This window comes from Lynx canadensis, chromosome B2 (assembly GCF_007474595.2).
Source record: "Lynx canadensis isolate LIC74 chromosome B2, mLynCan4.pri.v2, whole genome shotgun sequence".
Classification (NCBI taxonomy): Eukaryota; Metazoa; Chordata; class Mammalia; order Carnivora; family Felidae; genus Lynx; species Lynx canadensis.
In genome coordinates this window covers 45,515,161-45,534,658 of record NC_044307.1, presented here as the reverse complement: position 1 = coordinate 45,534,658, position 19,498 = coordinate 45,515,161, and the positions used below count along the sequence as shown (strand labels likewise).

General features: G+C 36.4%; 1 protein-coding gene across 1 annotated transcript in view; it reads right to left on the bottom strand.

Moving 5' to 3' along the window:
• Positions 1-19,498, bottom strand: part of LOC115514033 (CD2 associated protein) — a 136,801-nt gene that overhangs the window by 75,764 nt on the left and 41,539 nt on the right. Inside the window, exon 3 of the mRNA XM_030315672.1 lies at positions 8,315-8,468. Within this exon, the coding sequence (XP_030171532.1) occupies positions 8,315-8,468 (154 nt within the window). The remainder of the gene's footprint in view (positions 1-8,314; positions 8,469-19,498) is intronic.

Here is a 19,498-nt window from a genome sequence, read left to right as displayed (position 1 = left end):
CACTTAACCGACTGAGCCACCCATGCATCCCTAAATATACGGTTTCTTTTGCCAAGGACACTTCACTTTCATCCACAAAGTCCACCTTTCACTGTCTTCAACTCATCTTCAGGTCTCAACTTAGAAAAAACTTCTTCCAAAACAGCTTTCTGGATTAGGTACTCTTCCCTTGTGCTTATATACTTAACACTGTTTACTTCTACAACCTACCTGTTACTAACAAATCTGTTTCCTTTTCAATCTATCATAATGATTTATTTTCTTGTGTGTACTCCCTGTAGTCTGTAGGCCAAAGATAAATGGGCACTGAGTTTATTAAATGCTCTCTCCCCAGCACCCAGCATAGTGCTTATGCTAGGCCCATTATTTACATACATACACACACACACACACACACACACACACACACACACACGAACAATTATCTAGGCCTAACCATACGGCATCAATGCCAGGAAATATGCCAAGGGTATCAACATTCCATCAGCCCTTTACCACCAACAATCCTAAGATTTTTCTTAATAATTTAAATGCACACTTAAGGAACTAACAGAATTTAGGAAACAGGAAGCAATTAGTAATAAAATACAAATACATAATGAGATGGCAAATATTTAGTGCAAGCTACAAATATCCCCAAAATTAATAAAGGATAGGTTGGGAGTGGAGCAGATGTGGAAGAATTCAAAGAAGAAATGGTAACAGTTACACAATTAAACATGAACACAATACAATAAGGTGGAAAAGATGTAGCAGACATTCTAGATAAAAGTTTTCCCAATGAGTTGATAATACAAGGAATACAAGGATTCTAAGGAGATAGTTGTTGCTGACAAGAGACTCCTGAGAAGTAGTCTAAATAGATACAACTTAACTACATCAAATCATGTCAAAACAAGTCCAAATAAACTTTTTTATATAGTTAAAAAAAAAAAAAAAAAGATGCCATGGTCTAAAAGAAATAACACTAGTTTAGAAGTCAGAAGACTTGGGTTCTAGTATAGCTGTCATTACCTTGTTATTTGACCTAAGTTCTCTGGGAATCAATGTCCTGAACTACAAAGTAAAAGAGCTGGACTGGATTAACTATGACAGTTACTTGAGCTCTGACATTTATGGATCTATGAAATTGTTCATCAAGACAAAAAATAAATCCAACTGAACCTCCAAAACAATAAAAGAAGCATATTGCATGCAATCAACACCATGAAAGAGGTGCAAAACAGACATGACAAACAGAAGGATCCAGAGTCTCCAAATAAGAAACAGTTACACCTCTGTTTCTCCCACTTCATTAAGGAATTAATAATATCTGATTTTAAAACTGTTTTACAATAGAAGGAACCAAAACAAAAAACAACAACAAAAAAAACACTGACCATACTTTTATAAATAACCTAGAGTTTATAGTAAAATTTTTCAAATGTCACTTTCATCACATCTCAGAGTTAATTTTTAAGTAGTAATAGTGGTTTTTATGCATACCATAAGAAAACTTCTCATCTCTTCTACTATAGATAAATGTAGTTCATAAATACTTCTGGAAGTTAAAGTGAGCTTGAGAAAATAAGTCCATAAATGTGTTCTCTGTCATTAGCACTTCAAAGATGAAGGGAAAATGATCTACATTACTGAAAAATTCTCTTCTGCTCAAAGAAATCCTTTCAAAGAAATCCTTTCAAAGAAAATCCTTTCTATCATTTTGGTGATCTTAGGCCTTTAAAAAAAAATGTAGCTTGCTTCTTTTTAATGAGTATTAGTATCTTTTAAATTATTTAAAGTGGATAGAGTATTAATTAGCCCCCCTGCTCCCAAGCAGATCAATTAACTTTGAGGATCCTAGTTATATCTTAACCAGAAACTTAGAGTTTGTGGCACACCTGGGTGGCTCAGTCAGTTGAGCATCCAACCTGACTTCAGCTCAGGTCGTGATCTCACTGTTCGTGAGTTCAAGCCCTGCACTGGGGCACAGCTTGGAACTTGGAGCTTGCTTTGAATTCTGTCTCCCTTTGTCTCTGCCCCTCCCCCCCCTCTCAAAAATAAACAAACATTGGGGCGCCTGGGTGGCTCAGTCGGTTAAGCCTCCGACTTCCACTCAGGTCATGATCTCGCGGTCCGTGAGTTCGAGCCCCGCATCGGGCTCTGCGCTGACTGCTCAGAGCCTGGAGCCTGTTTCAGATTCTGTGTCTCCCTCTCTCTCTCTGCCCCTCCCCTGTTCATGCTCTGTCTCTCTCTGTCTCAAAAATAAATAAACGTTAAAAAAAAAAAATTACAAAATTAAAAAAAAAAATAAAAAGAAACTTTGAGTTTGTGTTTTTTCTCCCTGGTCACACTAAGCATAATTCACCAGAGTGTTCTCCAAAGTAGTTTGCAAAATTATTCGCAAAGATTTTTTTTATTTATTTTTCAAAGAACCACATTAGATAAAAACACCTGAAAGGCCCCTATTATTGCTACAAAATATGAGCCATTTAAAAAATAAAATTTTCATAATTCAATATTTAAATATGGTTTACTCATAAGTTGAAGTGACTGTCTATGTTATTGAGTTCATCTATTAATTGCCAGCACAATGAAAGGAATTTTGAGATTTTTTTATACTTCAAAAGGCATACACAGTATCTACTCGTAAATGTTTACTGAATTCCTACAATGTATCAGAACCTATGCTAAGCACAAAAGAAAATAAAATAGTATGTACAAGACTAGTTAATAAAAGGATACCTGAATAGAAGTCAATTTTTAAAATAACTATAACCAGTATTTCATCACAAGCAACCTCTATATAGCTTTTCAGATCCACAAAGAAATAGAAAATTTGTCAAATCAATGTTTTATAAGTAAAGCTATTGACAAGGAGGTAGATAAAAGAGATATAGGGAAAAAAAGCAGGGATACACTTTCATGCCTTTTATGTACCAGTACTATTCTAAATCCTTCACAAACATCTCCCCAGCAGATAATACAGTTTGTTGTCGTCATCTTTTCCCAGTGAGAAACAGGAACTCAGGAGTTAAATAACGTGTCTAAGACCAAAGAGCTAAAAAGAGGCAAAATTAGAATCATACCCACATACGACTCTTAAGCCTCTTATCTTTCCACTTTATCGATGCTGTCTCCTTTAAAAATTACAAAGTGCTTTAACATAGTTCATACAATCTACTCATGCTGGATCCTTACTACCTGTAAAAACCATGCGGTTGCTTATCTCCATGGATCTTCTTCCTAAGGTAGCAATTCTACCTGGACTGTCATAATCCCCAATCTTCATGTGAAGGACAAGTTTTACCTAAGAAAGGCTTAAATATATCTTGCTTGACAACCCAGTACAGAACTGCCCCTTTATTTGAATCATAGCTGCATACTTTAAAAACTATAATAATAATTACAAACATTTATTGAGCACTTCTTATAATATTTACCTGACATGTTAATACCCGTTTCCTACGAGGTAATTATTGCTATCATTTCTGTTTTATAGTAACTTGATGTTTTCCCCTGTTAGACTACAAGTTCTGGATCATCATCCATACCCAGTTTTACTTGGCAGATGTGACTGCCCCATTAACACTGTTCTCATAGTCTTCAAATTCACAGGTATTAAAGCATTCAGCACATCAATGTTGAAACTTTTTCAAAAAATCTTTTAAAAAATATTTTGTATTTTGGGGTACCTAGGTGGCTGAGTCAGTTTAAGTGTCCAACATTGGCTCAGGTCATGATCTCCAGGTTCCTGAGTTCAAGCCCCACTTACGGCTCTGTGTTGACAGCTCAGAGCCTGGAGCCTGCTTCAGATTCTGTGTCTCCCTCCCTCTCTGCCCCTCCCCTGTTCACACTCTGTCTCTATCTCTCAAAAATAAACATTAAAAAATATATTTTGTATTTTTTTAAAAAACAAAACCAAATTCTATACAATTTTACACTCAGTAAAGTTACTCTATTTTCCCTACTAAAATGGAAAATCTTAAGAAATGCAGCTGCATCAGGAATGGCAAATATTTTCATGGTTATGAAACATTCAGTTCAAACCAAGCTCTCAAAGTATGGAACCATTCCTCACTTAAGATTACAATTTTTAATCTCCCCATCAAATACTAAAACAAAGAGCACACCACATTCAGAAGCTAGGAGGCTGAATGCTAACAATTTCACAGACAGTAGCAAAAGGACTCCTGATCCACTCTTGGTTCTGTTTGGTTCTGGAAATTTATCTTCATGTTTTACTGTAGCACTGAAAATTTTCTGATGTCAATTTTTTTTTTTTTTTTTTTACCAATTTCTTTCTCCAATAAGCAAAGAAAATAATAAAATGCTAAGAAACAGAGCCATCTGCTATATAGGGCTGAATTTTCCTTAATTTTTTTTTCTTATCCTCAGCAATAAAAAGCTCACACTGCCTAGAGCATTAATTGAAAGATCAAGCTATCTGAAGAATCTAACTATACTGCTGATATACTTCTTGATTATAACAATCAAAGCTTAGATTGTCATCACCATCATGAAGAAAAAACTCAAGTGATTAGGGATGAGGTATTATATCTACAACATACTTGCAACTGATTCGGTTAAAAATCTGTTCTACATACACGTATACAGATAGAAAGACAATGTGAAAAATGTTAACATCAAACTTAAGTCTTAAATTAATTTAACATCAAATTAAGAATATAAAATATTCATAGTACAATTATTCTTTCAACCTTTCTAGAAGATTTCAAAAGAAAATAGAAAGTTAGAACACGCTATCCTATTTATCTGATAAGCTGCAGCTGGAGAGGAGTCAGATGAGCCTTTTTCCCTTTTTGAGTCAGACTATTTTATTTTTTTTTTAATTTTTTTTTAATGTTTATTTATTTTTGAGACAGAGAGAGACAGAGTATGAATGGGGGAGGGTCAGAGAGAGAGGGAGACACAGAATTGGAAGCAGGCTCCAGGCTCTGAGCCATCAGCCCAGAGCCTGACGCGGGGCTCGAACTCACCGACCGTGAGATCGTGACCTGAGCTGAAGTCGGACGCTCAACCGACTGAGCCACCCAGGCGCCCCATGAGTCAGAATATTTTAATATCAAAGAGAAGAGCCTGAGCTAATATGCTCATATTTTTTTTTAATGTATGCTGTAAAAATGTATAGACAATGACCATATCTTGATGGTATTCAGAATTTTCATTATTTTCTTTAGCAGTGACTCAGAATCAGGAGGCAAACTATTTGCTAGCAACTATTTTCTAACAATGAAACATAATGTTTGGCATTCTGGTCAACTAATTTTTCATGCAGCAAGATCATTTCTGTAGCATCAATCTCAATGTATCTTTTACATTCAAAGTAATTATTAACTAGATAAAAAATCACTTTTGCAGCACTAATAATGAATACAAAGTTACAAGCAATGATGTCTTCCCTCACTTATAGCAAGAGTAGATTCACATATGGCATCAATTTTTTTTCCAAATGCAAAGTGAAATATCTACTCAATTCTTCACTGAACAGAATACAGAGTTGTGATGCTGAAAGATGGCAATTAGTTATTTGCTAAGTAATATTACTCTACAATCATTATCTCTGCCTGATTTTACAAGGGCTTCAGCAGCAATGGGACTAGTATGTGTTTTTGCTATAAGATGTGTAAACTTGTTCTCTTCTATAACTTTAGCAACTTACAATAATTGTCCTGGAAAACATTATTCTGCGCTCACTGTAGAAAAACCTGTTTGTTTCACCACAGTTATTATGGTTAACTTATACACAACACCAAAAGTTTCAATGGCTTTATGACTAGACTTCATTAAAAAACCAACACTTTTTTGGCTTTGGAAACTACAGAAAAATAGCTAACAATTCCAGCTTCCAGATACTTAACCCCACAGGATGTATCCGAAATTCTCCTTTTTAGTTGCTTATACATTTAATACACATGCAGATTTCACTTGCCTTGGCACACAGAGATTAAAATTGAACATTCACACTGCAGTGATGATTATCAACCTTTACAATGGTTTTGTGGGGTTTTTAAAATTATTAATAATATTGGTTAGTAGTATCCACTACTATTTAACATTACAATAAACCACCTTTTGAGTAACTGGTCTATTTTGTGAATTAAGGATAAGATACAAACAGTAACCAAAAAAAATTAGATTAAAAAAAAAAAAAAACATTAGCTTGCTTTTCCTGGAAAAGCAATCAAAGCAAAAGCAACCTGCATCCTGTTTTACATGTTAGCACCAAATGACCAATTTAGTCCTTGTAGCACATGCACTTAAAAACAAGTTATGGAGCATCCTTAGGAAAAAGTCTAAGTCTCCTGGCACCAGCTACGTAACAGGTTTTCTTTTACAAGAAAAAGAATTATGACCAGTGTTCTTGAGGAAAGTAAAATGTAGTGTGTCTTTTCCTACTAGGAGACAAAATGAATAAAATGATCATAACCTTGAAGCCCTTGGTCTAGCCTCTACTTAAGAAAACTGTCCTTTCGGGGCGCCTGGGTGGCGCAGTCGGTTAAGCGTCCGACTTCAGCCAGGTCACGATCTCGCGGTCCGTGAGTTCGAGCCCCGCGTCGGGCTCTGGGCTGATGGCTCAGAGCCTGGAGCCTGTTTCCGATTCTGTGTCTCCCTCTCTCTCTGCCCCTCCCCCGTTCATGCTCTGTCTCTCTCTGTCCCAAAAATAAATAAAAAAAAAAACGTTGAAAAAAAAAAAAATTAAAAAAGAAAACTGTCCTTTCTTTTAGCTCAGCAAAGCTAAAAGTGGTAAATTGATTTTACAATCGAGGTCATAAGTAACTCTTCCATGGGCCTAAAAATTCTCCTGTGCACAGAAATTCTATATACAGTTTCACCTGTAGGATATGAACACACTCTGTAATTTGTCCCCATGTCTCTAAAGAAACAGAGTCTGAACATCCAGGACAATTAAAAGTACTGAACCTGTCCACCTTCAGGCAGTAGGCTGAAAGCAGTACAGGCAGTACCTAAATACTGGTTGTACACGTTTAGTGGGAAACAAAAAACACACAGCATTCTCCTGTCCTAGAAGAATTCTTCTGTCCTTGTCTTCTGTCAAGAAATCTTTTTCATTTTTATGAAAATGTGTTTTCATTCTATGAAAATAATCAAAGGATGACAGCACCTAGAAAGTAAAGTCTTCCCCCAAACTTCACAGACAGTAACACAGAAAGTAACAAGATATAAGGAGAAATTTAGATAATGTATGTGAACAAAATTTCTTCACTGTGGACTACGTGGTTCCACAGGGGACTTTACAAGCCACAGTATCAAAGGCACTGACATAAGATAAATGTGGTTAAATACTCATTTACTACTAACTCTCATCCTAGTAATCAGTATTCAATCTCTCAAGGGGCTTCAGATCGTACTATGTTAAAATACTATCTGCTCCCATAATGTTGTATTTTGTACACATTTAATGTTGAATACTTTTTTTAATGAGTCTTTCCCAATATTGTAAGCATTCTGAAAACAGCAATACAATCTATGTTATTTACCACTTTCTCACCAGAAGCAAAATAAAATTCAAGAGTTTAAATGATCTAAGTGGGGCGCCTGGGTGGCTCAGTCGGTTAAGCGTCCGACTTCGGCTCAGGTCACGATCTCGCGGTCCGCGAGTTCAAGCCCCGCGTCGGGCTCTGGGCTGATGGCTCAGAGCCTGGAGCTTGCTTCTGACTCTGTGTCTCCCTCTCTCTCTACCCCTCCCCCGTTCATGCTGTGTCTCTCTCTGTCTCAAAAATAAATAAACGTTAAAAAAAAAAAAATTTAAATGATCTAAGGTCATAGGATGGATTCAAACTCATGTCTGATTTCAAATGGGGTGCTCTCCCTCTATACTAAAATGTTCTAATATATTTATAGAATACCAAATATTTAAAGGGCGCGCTGCTGGGCCAATGACCTTGGAAAACTGAGTATATGTTCAGATGTCTGACCACTGGAGAAAACATACTATCAAAATTCTTGCATCTACACTGCTTAAAATGAACAAACATTAAACATCCCATTAAATAAATGGTATTAAAATAAATTTAAGGCAAAGCATTAACTATTCAACAGTCTGTAAGGCTAATAAGAAAACAAAGCCTAATATTTTGATTTATAATTCCTATTAATAGTCATCAGCAGTTCATGCTCAAATATCTTATGAAAAATGACTACAGGGCCGGTAACTTAAATGTGAATATGTATGAAGTTTCTGCAGTCGGCCACAAAAGGTTAACCTAATTTTTCTTTTCATAACTTCTAAACAGTTATAAAACATCCTTTATTTTGAATTATTTAAACAGGAAAGAAATTATTTACATACTCTTCTTAATGTTTTTGGTCTGTGGATGTGGCTGAATTCCTCCAGCTGGAAGTCCGTATGTACTTATCCGTTGTACAAGACTTGCTACATTCCCATGTCTTTCCCGTTTAATGGGCAAATTGTCATCCTTGGATTCTGGCTCTCTCTTAATTTCCTATAACAGGGGAAGAGTAAACAGGCAAATTAAGTTGTATTTTATCAAATTAAATCCTCAAATGTAAAATACCCAAAAAAACAGGTACGGTGGTTATTATACAAAACATGATAGCAACAGTCTTCAACATTTTTCTCTCCCCCACATCTCTAAAAAACACAACACACTTTGGTAACAGTGACTCATTATGAGTTTAAGTCTTCTCAGAACTAGAGAAAGAGGTAAAGAAAGGCTAAGATACCACCTCTACTCCAAGATACAAAGAAACTCTGAGATACATAAACAAACAATAAAACAAACAATAATTTCTAAGTCAGGTTGGGCAAACTTTTTCTAGAAGAGGCCAGATAGTAAAATATTTTAGGATTTATGGGCCATATAATTTGTTGGAAAAATGAACTGTGCCATTTGTAATGGAAAAACAGTTACATACTTACATGAATAAGCATAGCTATGCTCCAACAAAATTTTATACACACTAAAATTTCAATTTCATATAATTTTCATATGATGTTAAATACTGTTCATCTGATTTCTTCCAACTATTTATGAATTCTTAACTAGCATCCTCAGCTCATGGGCATTATAAAAACAGGCAGTTAGATGTGGCCTGTGGGCTGTAGTTTGATGAACCCTGGTCTAAGTCATAGGTATAACAGAAGATATGCAAGCAGATTATATATACTGAGAAAATATATTTTGTATTTTTCTGAAAAACAAAACCAAATTCTATAAAATTTTACACTCAGTAAAGTTACTTTCCTATTTTTCCTACGAAAATGGAAAATCTTAAGAAATGCAGGTCCATCAAGAATGGCAAATATTTTCATGGTTCTGAAATGTTCAGATCAAACCAAACTCTCAAATTATGGACCCATTCCTCACTTAACATTACAATTTTTAATCTCCCCATCAAATACTATAACGAAGAGCATACCACACTCATTATGCACACTGTCTTTTTGTTGGCCAGTTTTGCATTGATATTACCTATTTTCTAAGAGATTTTTCTCATTTGTAGGACGAAATTAAAAGGTTTTCTGAATTTGTCAATACTTGATGCTCTTCTTAAGTGAGGACACTTTTTCACTGGATTTCCTGGAATCATTTTCAAAATCAGGAAAGTAAGCGAAGCTGGTGGAAAATAGATGCTACTATGTTAACATATGTTTTATTTACTGGCTGATTAGGTAAAAGGAAGTAAAGGGCAGAAGAAGGAAGAAACACTGAAAACTTTAGTAACACTTCATAGGTGGTCAGAAAAATTTGTAGTCTGATGAACCCTGCTCTACGTCATTGTTCTAACAGAAAATATGCAAAGTATGAAATTAAAAGAAGACATACAAAAGGGAAGTCGTGCCACATTCAGTAATTAAAAACCCAATTATCATAAGGTTATCAATTCTCCCTAAAATTGATGTAATAATGTAATGCAACAAAATAGGCCAACAAAAATAAGAATAAATAAATAAGAATGCAACTACACTGATTTATTTGCTTCACAGATAAAGAATAAGAAGTAGCAAATTAAATGGAGATAAGAAACATAAACAAATGGGAGATAAATATAAGCAAATGAGAAGGAGCTAAAAAGGTTGGAAAGGATATAGTTATTCTTCATCTATTAAAATAATCAAAGATATTTAACTCTGACTGCACTAACCAAAAACAACTTAAAAGATGATCAACAAAATTCACAAACCACTTCTTCATGCTGTATCTTTATTAATAATTTGGTTATATAATCATTGCCAGTGCATGATCATAATCTGAAAAAAGTAAGCAATTAACTTCTATATCACAGAATTAAGTAAAAGTCACAAAGAATGACACAAATTAAAGGGCAAAAACTTATTCTTATTTCTCAAATGAAAGAGGTTACCCTAAGCAGAGTGAGTTCTGCTTATGCTAATTAAAATTTAAGGAATACACAATATTTTTAATTTGACATTCAGAATTTCCAAAAGTGTTATATAGAACTAGTACCTCCAACTCTATGAAACATAAATCAGAAGATACAGAAAAGTGACTTTTACTAAAGATTTAAGAATATAAGCAGGATTAAATATTTAACATATATGCCCACTGTTTTAGCTTTGACTGCATCAACATTAGACCCGCACTTGAAAAATGAGATTTCCGGGGCGCCTGGGTGGCGCAGTCGGTTAAGCGTCCGACTTCAGCCAGGTCACGATCTCGCGGTCTGTGAGTTCGAGCCCCGCGTCAGGCTCTGGGCTGATGGCTCGGAGCCTGGAGCCTGTTTCGGATTCTGTGTCTCCCTCTCTCTCTGCCCCTCCCCCGTTCATGCTCTCTCTCTGTCCCAAAAATAAATAAACGTTGAAAAAAAAAAATTTAAAAAAAAAAAAGAAAAAGAAAAATGAGATTTCCAACCTAATAAAAATGGTTTGCCCCATTCCTATAGTATTTATTGTTTTTAGAATATAAATGATAGTGTATAAGGAATAATCCAGAAGGAACTACATCAAATCATTAGATTTTCATTTTTCTTATGACCAAATTAAGTTGTATAGTAACAAAAAACCTTTAAGTCCAAACTGAAAAGGACCAACAGGAGAAAATCTCCTTAATATGAAATCAGTATGTACCTTCTGAGTGCCATCATATCAAAATCACGAAGGAAAACAACAATAACAGATATAATAGGACTATTTTGAAAGTTTCTAAGTCTATTCTCTCTCCCAAATATGCTCTTCTCCACCTAATTATTGTCTCTCCAACCTGGACAAAGGGCCTTCCTATTGCCAACTATCCCTCCCCCATTTGGAAAAGGCAAAAGTAGGAAAAGAGAGGAAAAGTTACATACATTCATTTTCAGTGGCTACTCCTTTTCTTTTCTCCATCACAAGAATGTTAATGAGAGCCAAGTGAAGCAGAGTGGGAAAAACACTAAATAAATAACTCAGACATACCACACTGAAATGGACTGAAAATACCCCAACAATTTATAATAGTCACATTTTTCACACTAGTTACATGGATTTAAATATGTTATTTGTGCTTTCAGTCCTAGGTTGAAGGGATTTTAGGATAAGAACTGCCAATAATGAGGGCTATAGTATCTATGACTCAAAAGACATCAGGCCTACTGAAGGAAGATCCTTCTCCCAAAGCTGCTAGACTCCTTGAGGCCACAGATGACATTATCAAGTAGACAATGAGTGCTGATCCAAAAAGCCAGGTCAGGAGATATCCCAGAAACCCAGGTTCTGGCACTCAAACTTTTCTGATTTAAATTATTTCTACAACTTGAGGGGCGCCTGTGTGGCTCAGTCGGTTAAGCATCTGATTTCAGCTTGGGTCATGATCTCCCAGTTCGTGAAAGCCCTGAATCAGGCTCTGTGCTGACACTCAGAGCCTGGAGCCTGCTTTGGATTCTGTCTCCCTCTCTCTCTGCCCCTCCCCCACTCACACTTTGTCTGCTCTCTCTCAAAAATGAATAAACGTTAAAAAAAAAAAAGAAAGAAACATTTTTAATGAGAGGTAAGCTGTCAAACTGCCTAAGTTTTTTAAAAAAAAGGATTCAATGATTTTAACCTTTTTATAAATGAGGGAAAAAAAAGGCTAGAAATTTAAGTCAAAATAAAGAAAAAATATCCAAACGATTTTTAGTAACTTGTCAGCTTCCTGAAAATATTTAAGTGTTAATAACTTGTTTCCTTGTTCTTTATTATATAAAAAGTCTGAAACACTTTACCAAGCTCTGAGAACTCTTCAAAAGGGATCAAAATTTCATTTTACATTTAAAAAGGCAAGGAACAGCAATTCCTTTACCAGCACCTGAGACCTCTTCTGTGAATATATATATTTATTTTCTAAAGTAAAAATATGTAACAATATCATGTAATAAACTATAATACCATCAGTATAAAGCTCACAAGAAAGCTCTATCAAAGCTCACAAATTAACATCCCTTATACACCAAACACTGTACAACTAATAAAAGTATTTCTGTTAACTTCTTTTAATACCTTATTTCACTGATATTTCTCTACTTTTAAGAAAAACTAGCTATTATTAAAATTTTTTTTTACATTTATTTATTTTTGACAGAGAGAGAGAGAGAGAGAGAGCGCGCGCGCGAGTGAGCACCAGTGGGGGAGGGGCAGAGAGAGAAGGAGACACAGAATCCGAAGCAAGCTCCAAGCTCCGAGCCCGACGTGGGGCTCGAACTCACAAACTGTGAGATCATGACCTGAGCCGAAAAGTTGGATGCTTAACCGACTGAACCACCCAGCCGCCCCAAGAAAAACTAGCTATTATTAAACCATTTCTAAAAGAAACTCTATGTAGTGAGTTTTTAGACTTTAAGGATATGCATTACAATCTATTAAGTGCATAACCATCTATCTGATGCTTACCAGAGGGGAAGGAAGTGGGGAGATGGGTGAAATAGGTGATGGGGATTAAGGAGTGCACTTGGCGTGATGAGCACAGGGTGATCTATGGAAGAGTTGAATTACTATATTGTACATCTGAAACTAATATAACACTGTATGTTAACTAACTGGAATTAAAATAAGTACTTTTAAAAACTGCATCACCAACTAGATTTCCCTTACGTAAAGATAGGACAGATGTACTTTTCCTTCTTCTTCCCACTAGATAAAATGTTAAAAACTCTAGACATTACATATTAAAACTAAATAGATAAAAATAATCTGGAGGCGCCTGGGTGGCTCACTAGATTAAGCATCAGACTCTTGATTTCAGCTCAGGTAAGATCTCACAGTTAGTGAGTTCAAGTCCCGCACAGGGCTTTGTGCTGACAGCGCGGGAGCCTGCTTGGGGTTCTCTCTCTCCCCTCCCACACTCTCTCTCTAAAGCAATAAATAACTTAAAAATACAGATAAAAATATTCTGAAAAGTGAAGAAAAGAAGACAGGTCAGCCAAGAGAGCCCAGGTTCCTTAGAACCTGGTTAGTGAGTTCACGAGGTTTCTTTTTGCCTCATATATTCTAGACTAAATACTGGAGAAGCTGACAACCTGTTAATGCCAATGAGGCGGGGGGTGGGAGGGGTGGGGGTGGGGGGTGGGGTGCTCCAAGAAAAGCTGGGGTCTCTCCAACCAGAGGACCAAGAAAAGGGTAGCCTAGCAAGACAGAAAACCCCTAGCCGATAAAATCACTCTACTACAGTCAAATAACACAGGGGAAAAAAAACCCAAAAAAAAAACTGTAGCCCCCTCCCACCCATGCCAGCCAAAGCTAAGTAGGGAACCTAGACTTCCTTCCACCCTCACCAGGCTATAACCAGACACCCCAATCACAACCACTACCCCACTCACCCAGCCAGGGTGGTATCAGAGAAGGCCAAGTGGAGAGCCAAGACTCCCTTCCCCACTGGAGAGGGCGGGGAATGGGTCTCCTCTCCTCCCACTGCCAGTGGAGGCCACAAGGCAGTACTAATGAGACACACCTGCCCTTCAGTCAAGGATTCAATGGAGGCCAAGTGGAGCCTGAACTCCTACCCAACCCAGTAGTAACCAGGAGCTCCTATCTCTCCAAGTGTCAATGGAGACAGAGTGGGAAACTGAACTGGAGGTAGCTCTTTTTTTTTTCCGCAGCACAGGTTCTCTAAGAAAAATAAAGTTTCAATATAGATCCAAGGTCCTCAACCAACATTATTATTTTTTTCTGTATTTATACTGCCAATACTTCTACCAAGACTTGAACACAAATCCTCAACTTTTAATAACAAGTCCTGACAAATGTCTGCTTTCTCTCCTTTCTCAGTATCTGAAACAACTTTCCAAAGGCATTTCATTTGAGCCCCCTCATCTTCTTAGAACTAACTTTTCCATTCCAAAGGACTTAAAAAATAAATAAAATAATAATAATAATAATTTCTTCCAGATCACTCTTTTAAATATAAGACTTTAGTTCCCCAGACAAGACCTATCAAAATTAGTTTTACCCTAAGGAGCTAGAGCTTACACAAATCCTAATACACTAAAAGCTTTTTTACTGTCTAGCTTCTCACGCAGCTGGCCCACTTTTAAACAGACCTGATCTGTTCCACCACAACCAACACCAAGGCTATAGATTTGGTTTAGGGAAACAGGCTAATCAGGCTAACTTCTTATCTCATATTTTCCCAATTACTTTCTTCTTTATTTTTGTCCTTCCTTAAAAACCACTGGCTTTTCTTAAAGAGAAATTAGAAAAGTTCTTATTTACCTATTTTAACATTTGATTTAACAGTAGTGGTATAGTACAGGCACGGGGGGGGGGAGGGGAACCTATTTATTGACTAAATTAACAACATAGGTGATTTTCTTCTCTGATTTTCCCTTTATGAAAAGGAAGTTCCTGAGCAAAATATAACAAGATGAAATAATAAATCCATTTCATATCTACATGCAAAGTACAGACACTCAAAATCTAATTCCTACCAACAACTCAAACAGGTGGGATCCCCACCTTTACACAGTAAGAAATACATGCTCTACAGTGAAACATCTTTAAGGAAGAACATGCCGGAGGCATATGTATGGGTATGGGGGAGGTGGGGGTAGGAAGTCAAACAGAGGTCTATACATCCTGACTCCAAAGGCCACGTTCCTTTCCTAATGCCACGCTATCTTCTTGACATAGCTCTCGTAGAGGAGTTGGCAACCACATCTATCACAGTAAGTCTACCTTCTTCTAATATCAAGATCCTCCTCAAAAGGAATTCATTCCTTATCTCCTCTACACCTTTCTGGGTTTTTCTGACCAAATAACCTCAGAGAGGCTATCCTACAACATCCAAATTAAAGTATCAAATGCCATTTTCCACCTCCCATCACTCACTTTTTCTCTTTCAAAGCACTAATGACTATCGAAAATTATCATCTTATTCATTTATTTTTTTTTACATTTGTCTGTTTTCCTCCCACCATTAAAAATAAATTCACAAAGAGAAGGGAACTTACCTGTTTTATCCACTACCGTGTCCCTAGCATCTATACAAAGTCCTAACACACAGAAAGAGCCTCAGTAAGAATTTGGACAAATGAACAGATCACAAACAGAAAAGAGTACGATGGAGAGGCAGGGTACGCGGAGGCTATACTGCAGTACTGCCACTGATCTTACTAAAACATACCTCAAAAGAGAGTACCTGGGGAATTGGGTTTCTTAACAGAGATACTGAAGAGGCTCGTGATCTAAAAGGAATTGAAAACCCTGCTACACAAGTGCTGCAGAAAGAGACATGTGGTTGATGAAAACTACAGGCTTCAAATACAGCTGAGAAGTATCCCCTACTTGGTGCTAAAGTTGCTGCTGATCTTACTTGCAACAAAGAAAGAAAGCTCTTATTTTACTTAATTAAACATAACTCACTAGCTGGACTACGACCTGTATGAAAGCATGTATTCCTTGTGTGATGCCACCACGGAGATTGTAATGCTGTTACTACAATGTGAGCTATCCCATTCTTACTGATACACTGGGCCTTCTACTTTCTTAACTTGTATAATTAAACCTTGTTTTTCAGCACAATTTCCAGGAATGGAGGCAGTAGGAGAACAAGAATGAAACTCTGATTTCATTTTATAAAGTTACCTACAGAAAACTGCACATGAGCATTGAGAGTTGGCTTCATTTTCTAAATATCTTATTATTTTTACATTTTTTGCATATTTTCATTCCATCTTTAGTCTTTGAAATGCCCTCACATCAAAGCTCAAGTTTAGTTTTGGGGGGAAAAAGTTTATTTCCATAAACTTGCATTTTGAGGAAGCAGTTTGATTTTTCTTTTCAAGAATCAATTCTAAAGGTTATCAAAAGCACTTAATTTTGTCATTCTAACCTCTTTCAACTATGCTGATGCTACTGGAGAATTTCAACGGCTAAGATTCATATCACTTTGTCCTTAGATTCTTAAAAGCAGGGAATGTTACAAAATGTAATAACCAGCACCTACTACATAAAATACATTTCTCATCTAAAAACAGGCTGGTATTTGCCTGTCACAGAGCTACCTACTACCAAGCCCGTGGCCTACCGACTATCACCGGTATGATTTGGGGCATGAATAACATATTCCCTAATTTTCAAAAATGTCAGAATAAACTGAGAAAATGGATGGGAACATGCAAAGTCTTAACATGAATAAAAGGTATTATGTCTATTAGCTATCCATTTGCTTCCACTCTCACTACACTTTATAACTTCAACTCTTTCCTCTTTAATAAAATCTTTCCTTCTCACTAAGATTAATCCATTAAAGCATTCTATCTTCCTTCTCCTGTCTCCAAAACCTGTGATTTCCCTAGTATCTTTCAAATAGTCTTAATACCTTTAAAAAAAAATTTTTTTTAATGTTTATTTTTGAGAGAGTGAGAGAGAGACAGAACAGGATTGGGATGGGGCAGAGAGAGAGGGCGACACAGAATCCCAAGCAGGCTCCAAGCTCTGAGCTGTCAGCACAGAGCCCAACCTGGGGCTCAAACTCAAAAACCATGAGATCGTGACCTGAGCTGAAGTCAAACACTTAACTGACTGAGCCACCCAAGCACCTCAATGAGTCTCAATACCTTTAAATGACACTCAAAATGCACTGTACCACTGGCTTCAATCCATACTTTTGGCCTTAAATCCCATTATACACACTCCCATAGAAAAACTTGCATTCAGCCAAAACAGTCCATTATTTTTACCGCAAAACATTTTGCGCCTTTGACAGACATAGAGCACACTAATTATTCATCTAACTTCCTATCTTTAAAGACCAACTCAAGTGTTACTTCCAAAATCTCTGAAAAATATTTTCTCCAAGATCCTTTAGCACCTATTATCTTTACGACATATCTGACACTCAGCCAAAAAGGCACAGCAATTTTTCCACCTATTTTCATGCTGTTACCTCCCCCAATAAAGTAAGTTGTGGGAACTCTTCTCACCACACCCCAAAATACTTCATAGTGAATCACTAAGCATTTATTTAATGGAGTATTTACTTTGTTTCATCTCAGTTACAGCAGAGTGCCAAATATCACAAATAACAACACTGACACTGAATCTCAAAGTTTACATGAACAAACAAATCAGACACTTGAGTCTAAGCTTTAGTCTAAAACACTGAAGTTGAGAATGTGGAAAGATCTGATAAACTAGCAAGTTCCTTCCCAATTTTGGCTCAATTCTTAAACACTACAAATCCATAAGGAAAGAGTAGACTATTCAATATTTTTTAATGCGGAAAAAAATTTAATTAGTGCCTAAATCACAGCTGTACAAAAAATAAAGCAAGACTGATTAATGATTTATGCTGAAAATCAAAACTTTAAAACTAAAGAAAACTTAGAAGATTAATGTCTTTAAACCTTCCCTGCTCCCAAGTTATACTAAGACAAGTCACAAAAAGCACTTATGATGTGAATGCAAGCTGGTGCAGCCACTCTGTAAACCAGTATGGAGGTTCCTCAAAAAAACTAAAAATATAACTACCCTACGACCCAGCAAATGCACTACTAGGTATTTATCCACAGGATACAGGCGTGCTGTTTCGAAGGGACACATGCACCCCCATGTTTATAGCAGCACTATCAACAATAGCCAAAGTATGGAAAGAGCCCAAATGTCCATTGATGGATGAATGGATAAAGAAGACGTGGTGTATGTATGTGTATATATATAGATACACACACACACACACACACACACACACACACACACACACACATATACATACAATGGAGCATTACTTAGCAATCAAAAAGAATAAAATTTTGCCATTTGCAACTACGTGGATGGAACTGGAGGGTATTATGCTAAGGGAAATTAGTCAGAGAAAGACAAATATCATATGACTTCACTCATATGAGGACTTTAAGAGACAAAACAGATGAACATAAGGGAAGGGAAATAAAAATAATATAAAAACAGGGAGAGGGACAAAACAGAAGAGACTCATAAATATGGAGAACAAACTGAGGGGTACTGGAGGGGTTGTGGGAGGGGGGATGGGCTAAGTGGGTAAAGGGCACTAAGGAAACTACTCCTGAAATCACTGTTGCACTATATACTACTTTGGATGTAAATTCTAAAAAAATTAAAATTAAATTCTCATTAAAAAAAAAAAGAATCTACTCCTGAAATCATTGTTGCACTATATGCTAATTTGGATGTAAATTTTTAAAAAATTAAATAACAAAAAGGTAAAGAAAATAAAAGCACTTATGAAAGAGAAAAAGACACATAAGCAGAAGGAAGGCAAAGGCCTAGTATTCACAATACGGAATTCACAGTAAGAATTCACAGTATTCACAGTAAGAAGTACTACAAATCAATGAGAATGAGCAAGAACTCAATGGAAAAATGGACAGAAATATCTGAACAGGCTAGACACAGGAAAAGAAATTTAAGTGGCCAGTAAATGTGAAAAGATATCTAACTTCCCTTGTAATCACAAATATGAAACACTGTAACATGTGGATACTACTATAGATCTATAAGATTAAAAAGAAAATAAAAGATCTGATGGTATCAAATGTTTATAAGAACATGGAAGAGGGGCGCCTGGGTGGCGCAGTCGGTTAAGCGTCCGACTTCAGCCAGGTCACGATCTCGCGGTCCGTGAGTTCGAGCCCCGCGTCAGGCTCTGGGCTGATGGCTCAGAGCCTGGAGCCTGTTTCCGATTCTGTGTCTCCCTCTCTCTCTGACCCTCCCCCGTTCATGCTGTTTCTCTCTGTCCCAAAAATAAATAAACATTGAAAAAAAAGAACATGGAAGAAAGGTACTCATACTACGGGTAGGAATTTAAATATAATGGTATAATTATTTAGTGAGAAACTGTACAATGTCTAAAACAGTGGAATATGGGCATACCCTACGATGCAGCAAATTCTCAGCAATGTATATAACCTACAAAAGGATATTCACCACAGCACTGTTTTCAATAGCTAAGAAAAAAAAAAAGAAAGAAAAAGAAAATAGCTCTAAATATTTATAAAATGTGGTAAAGACCTAGAATGGAATACTATGTGACTGTTAAAAAGGAATCTCTACCATAAAACTACACAT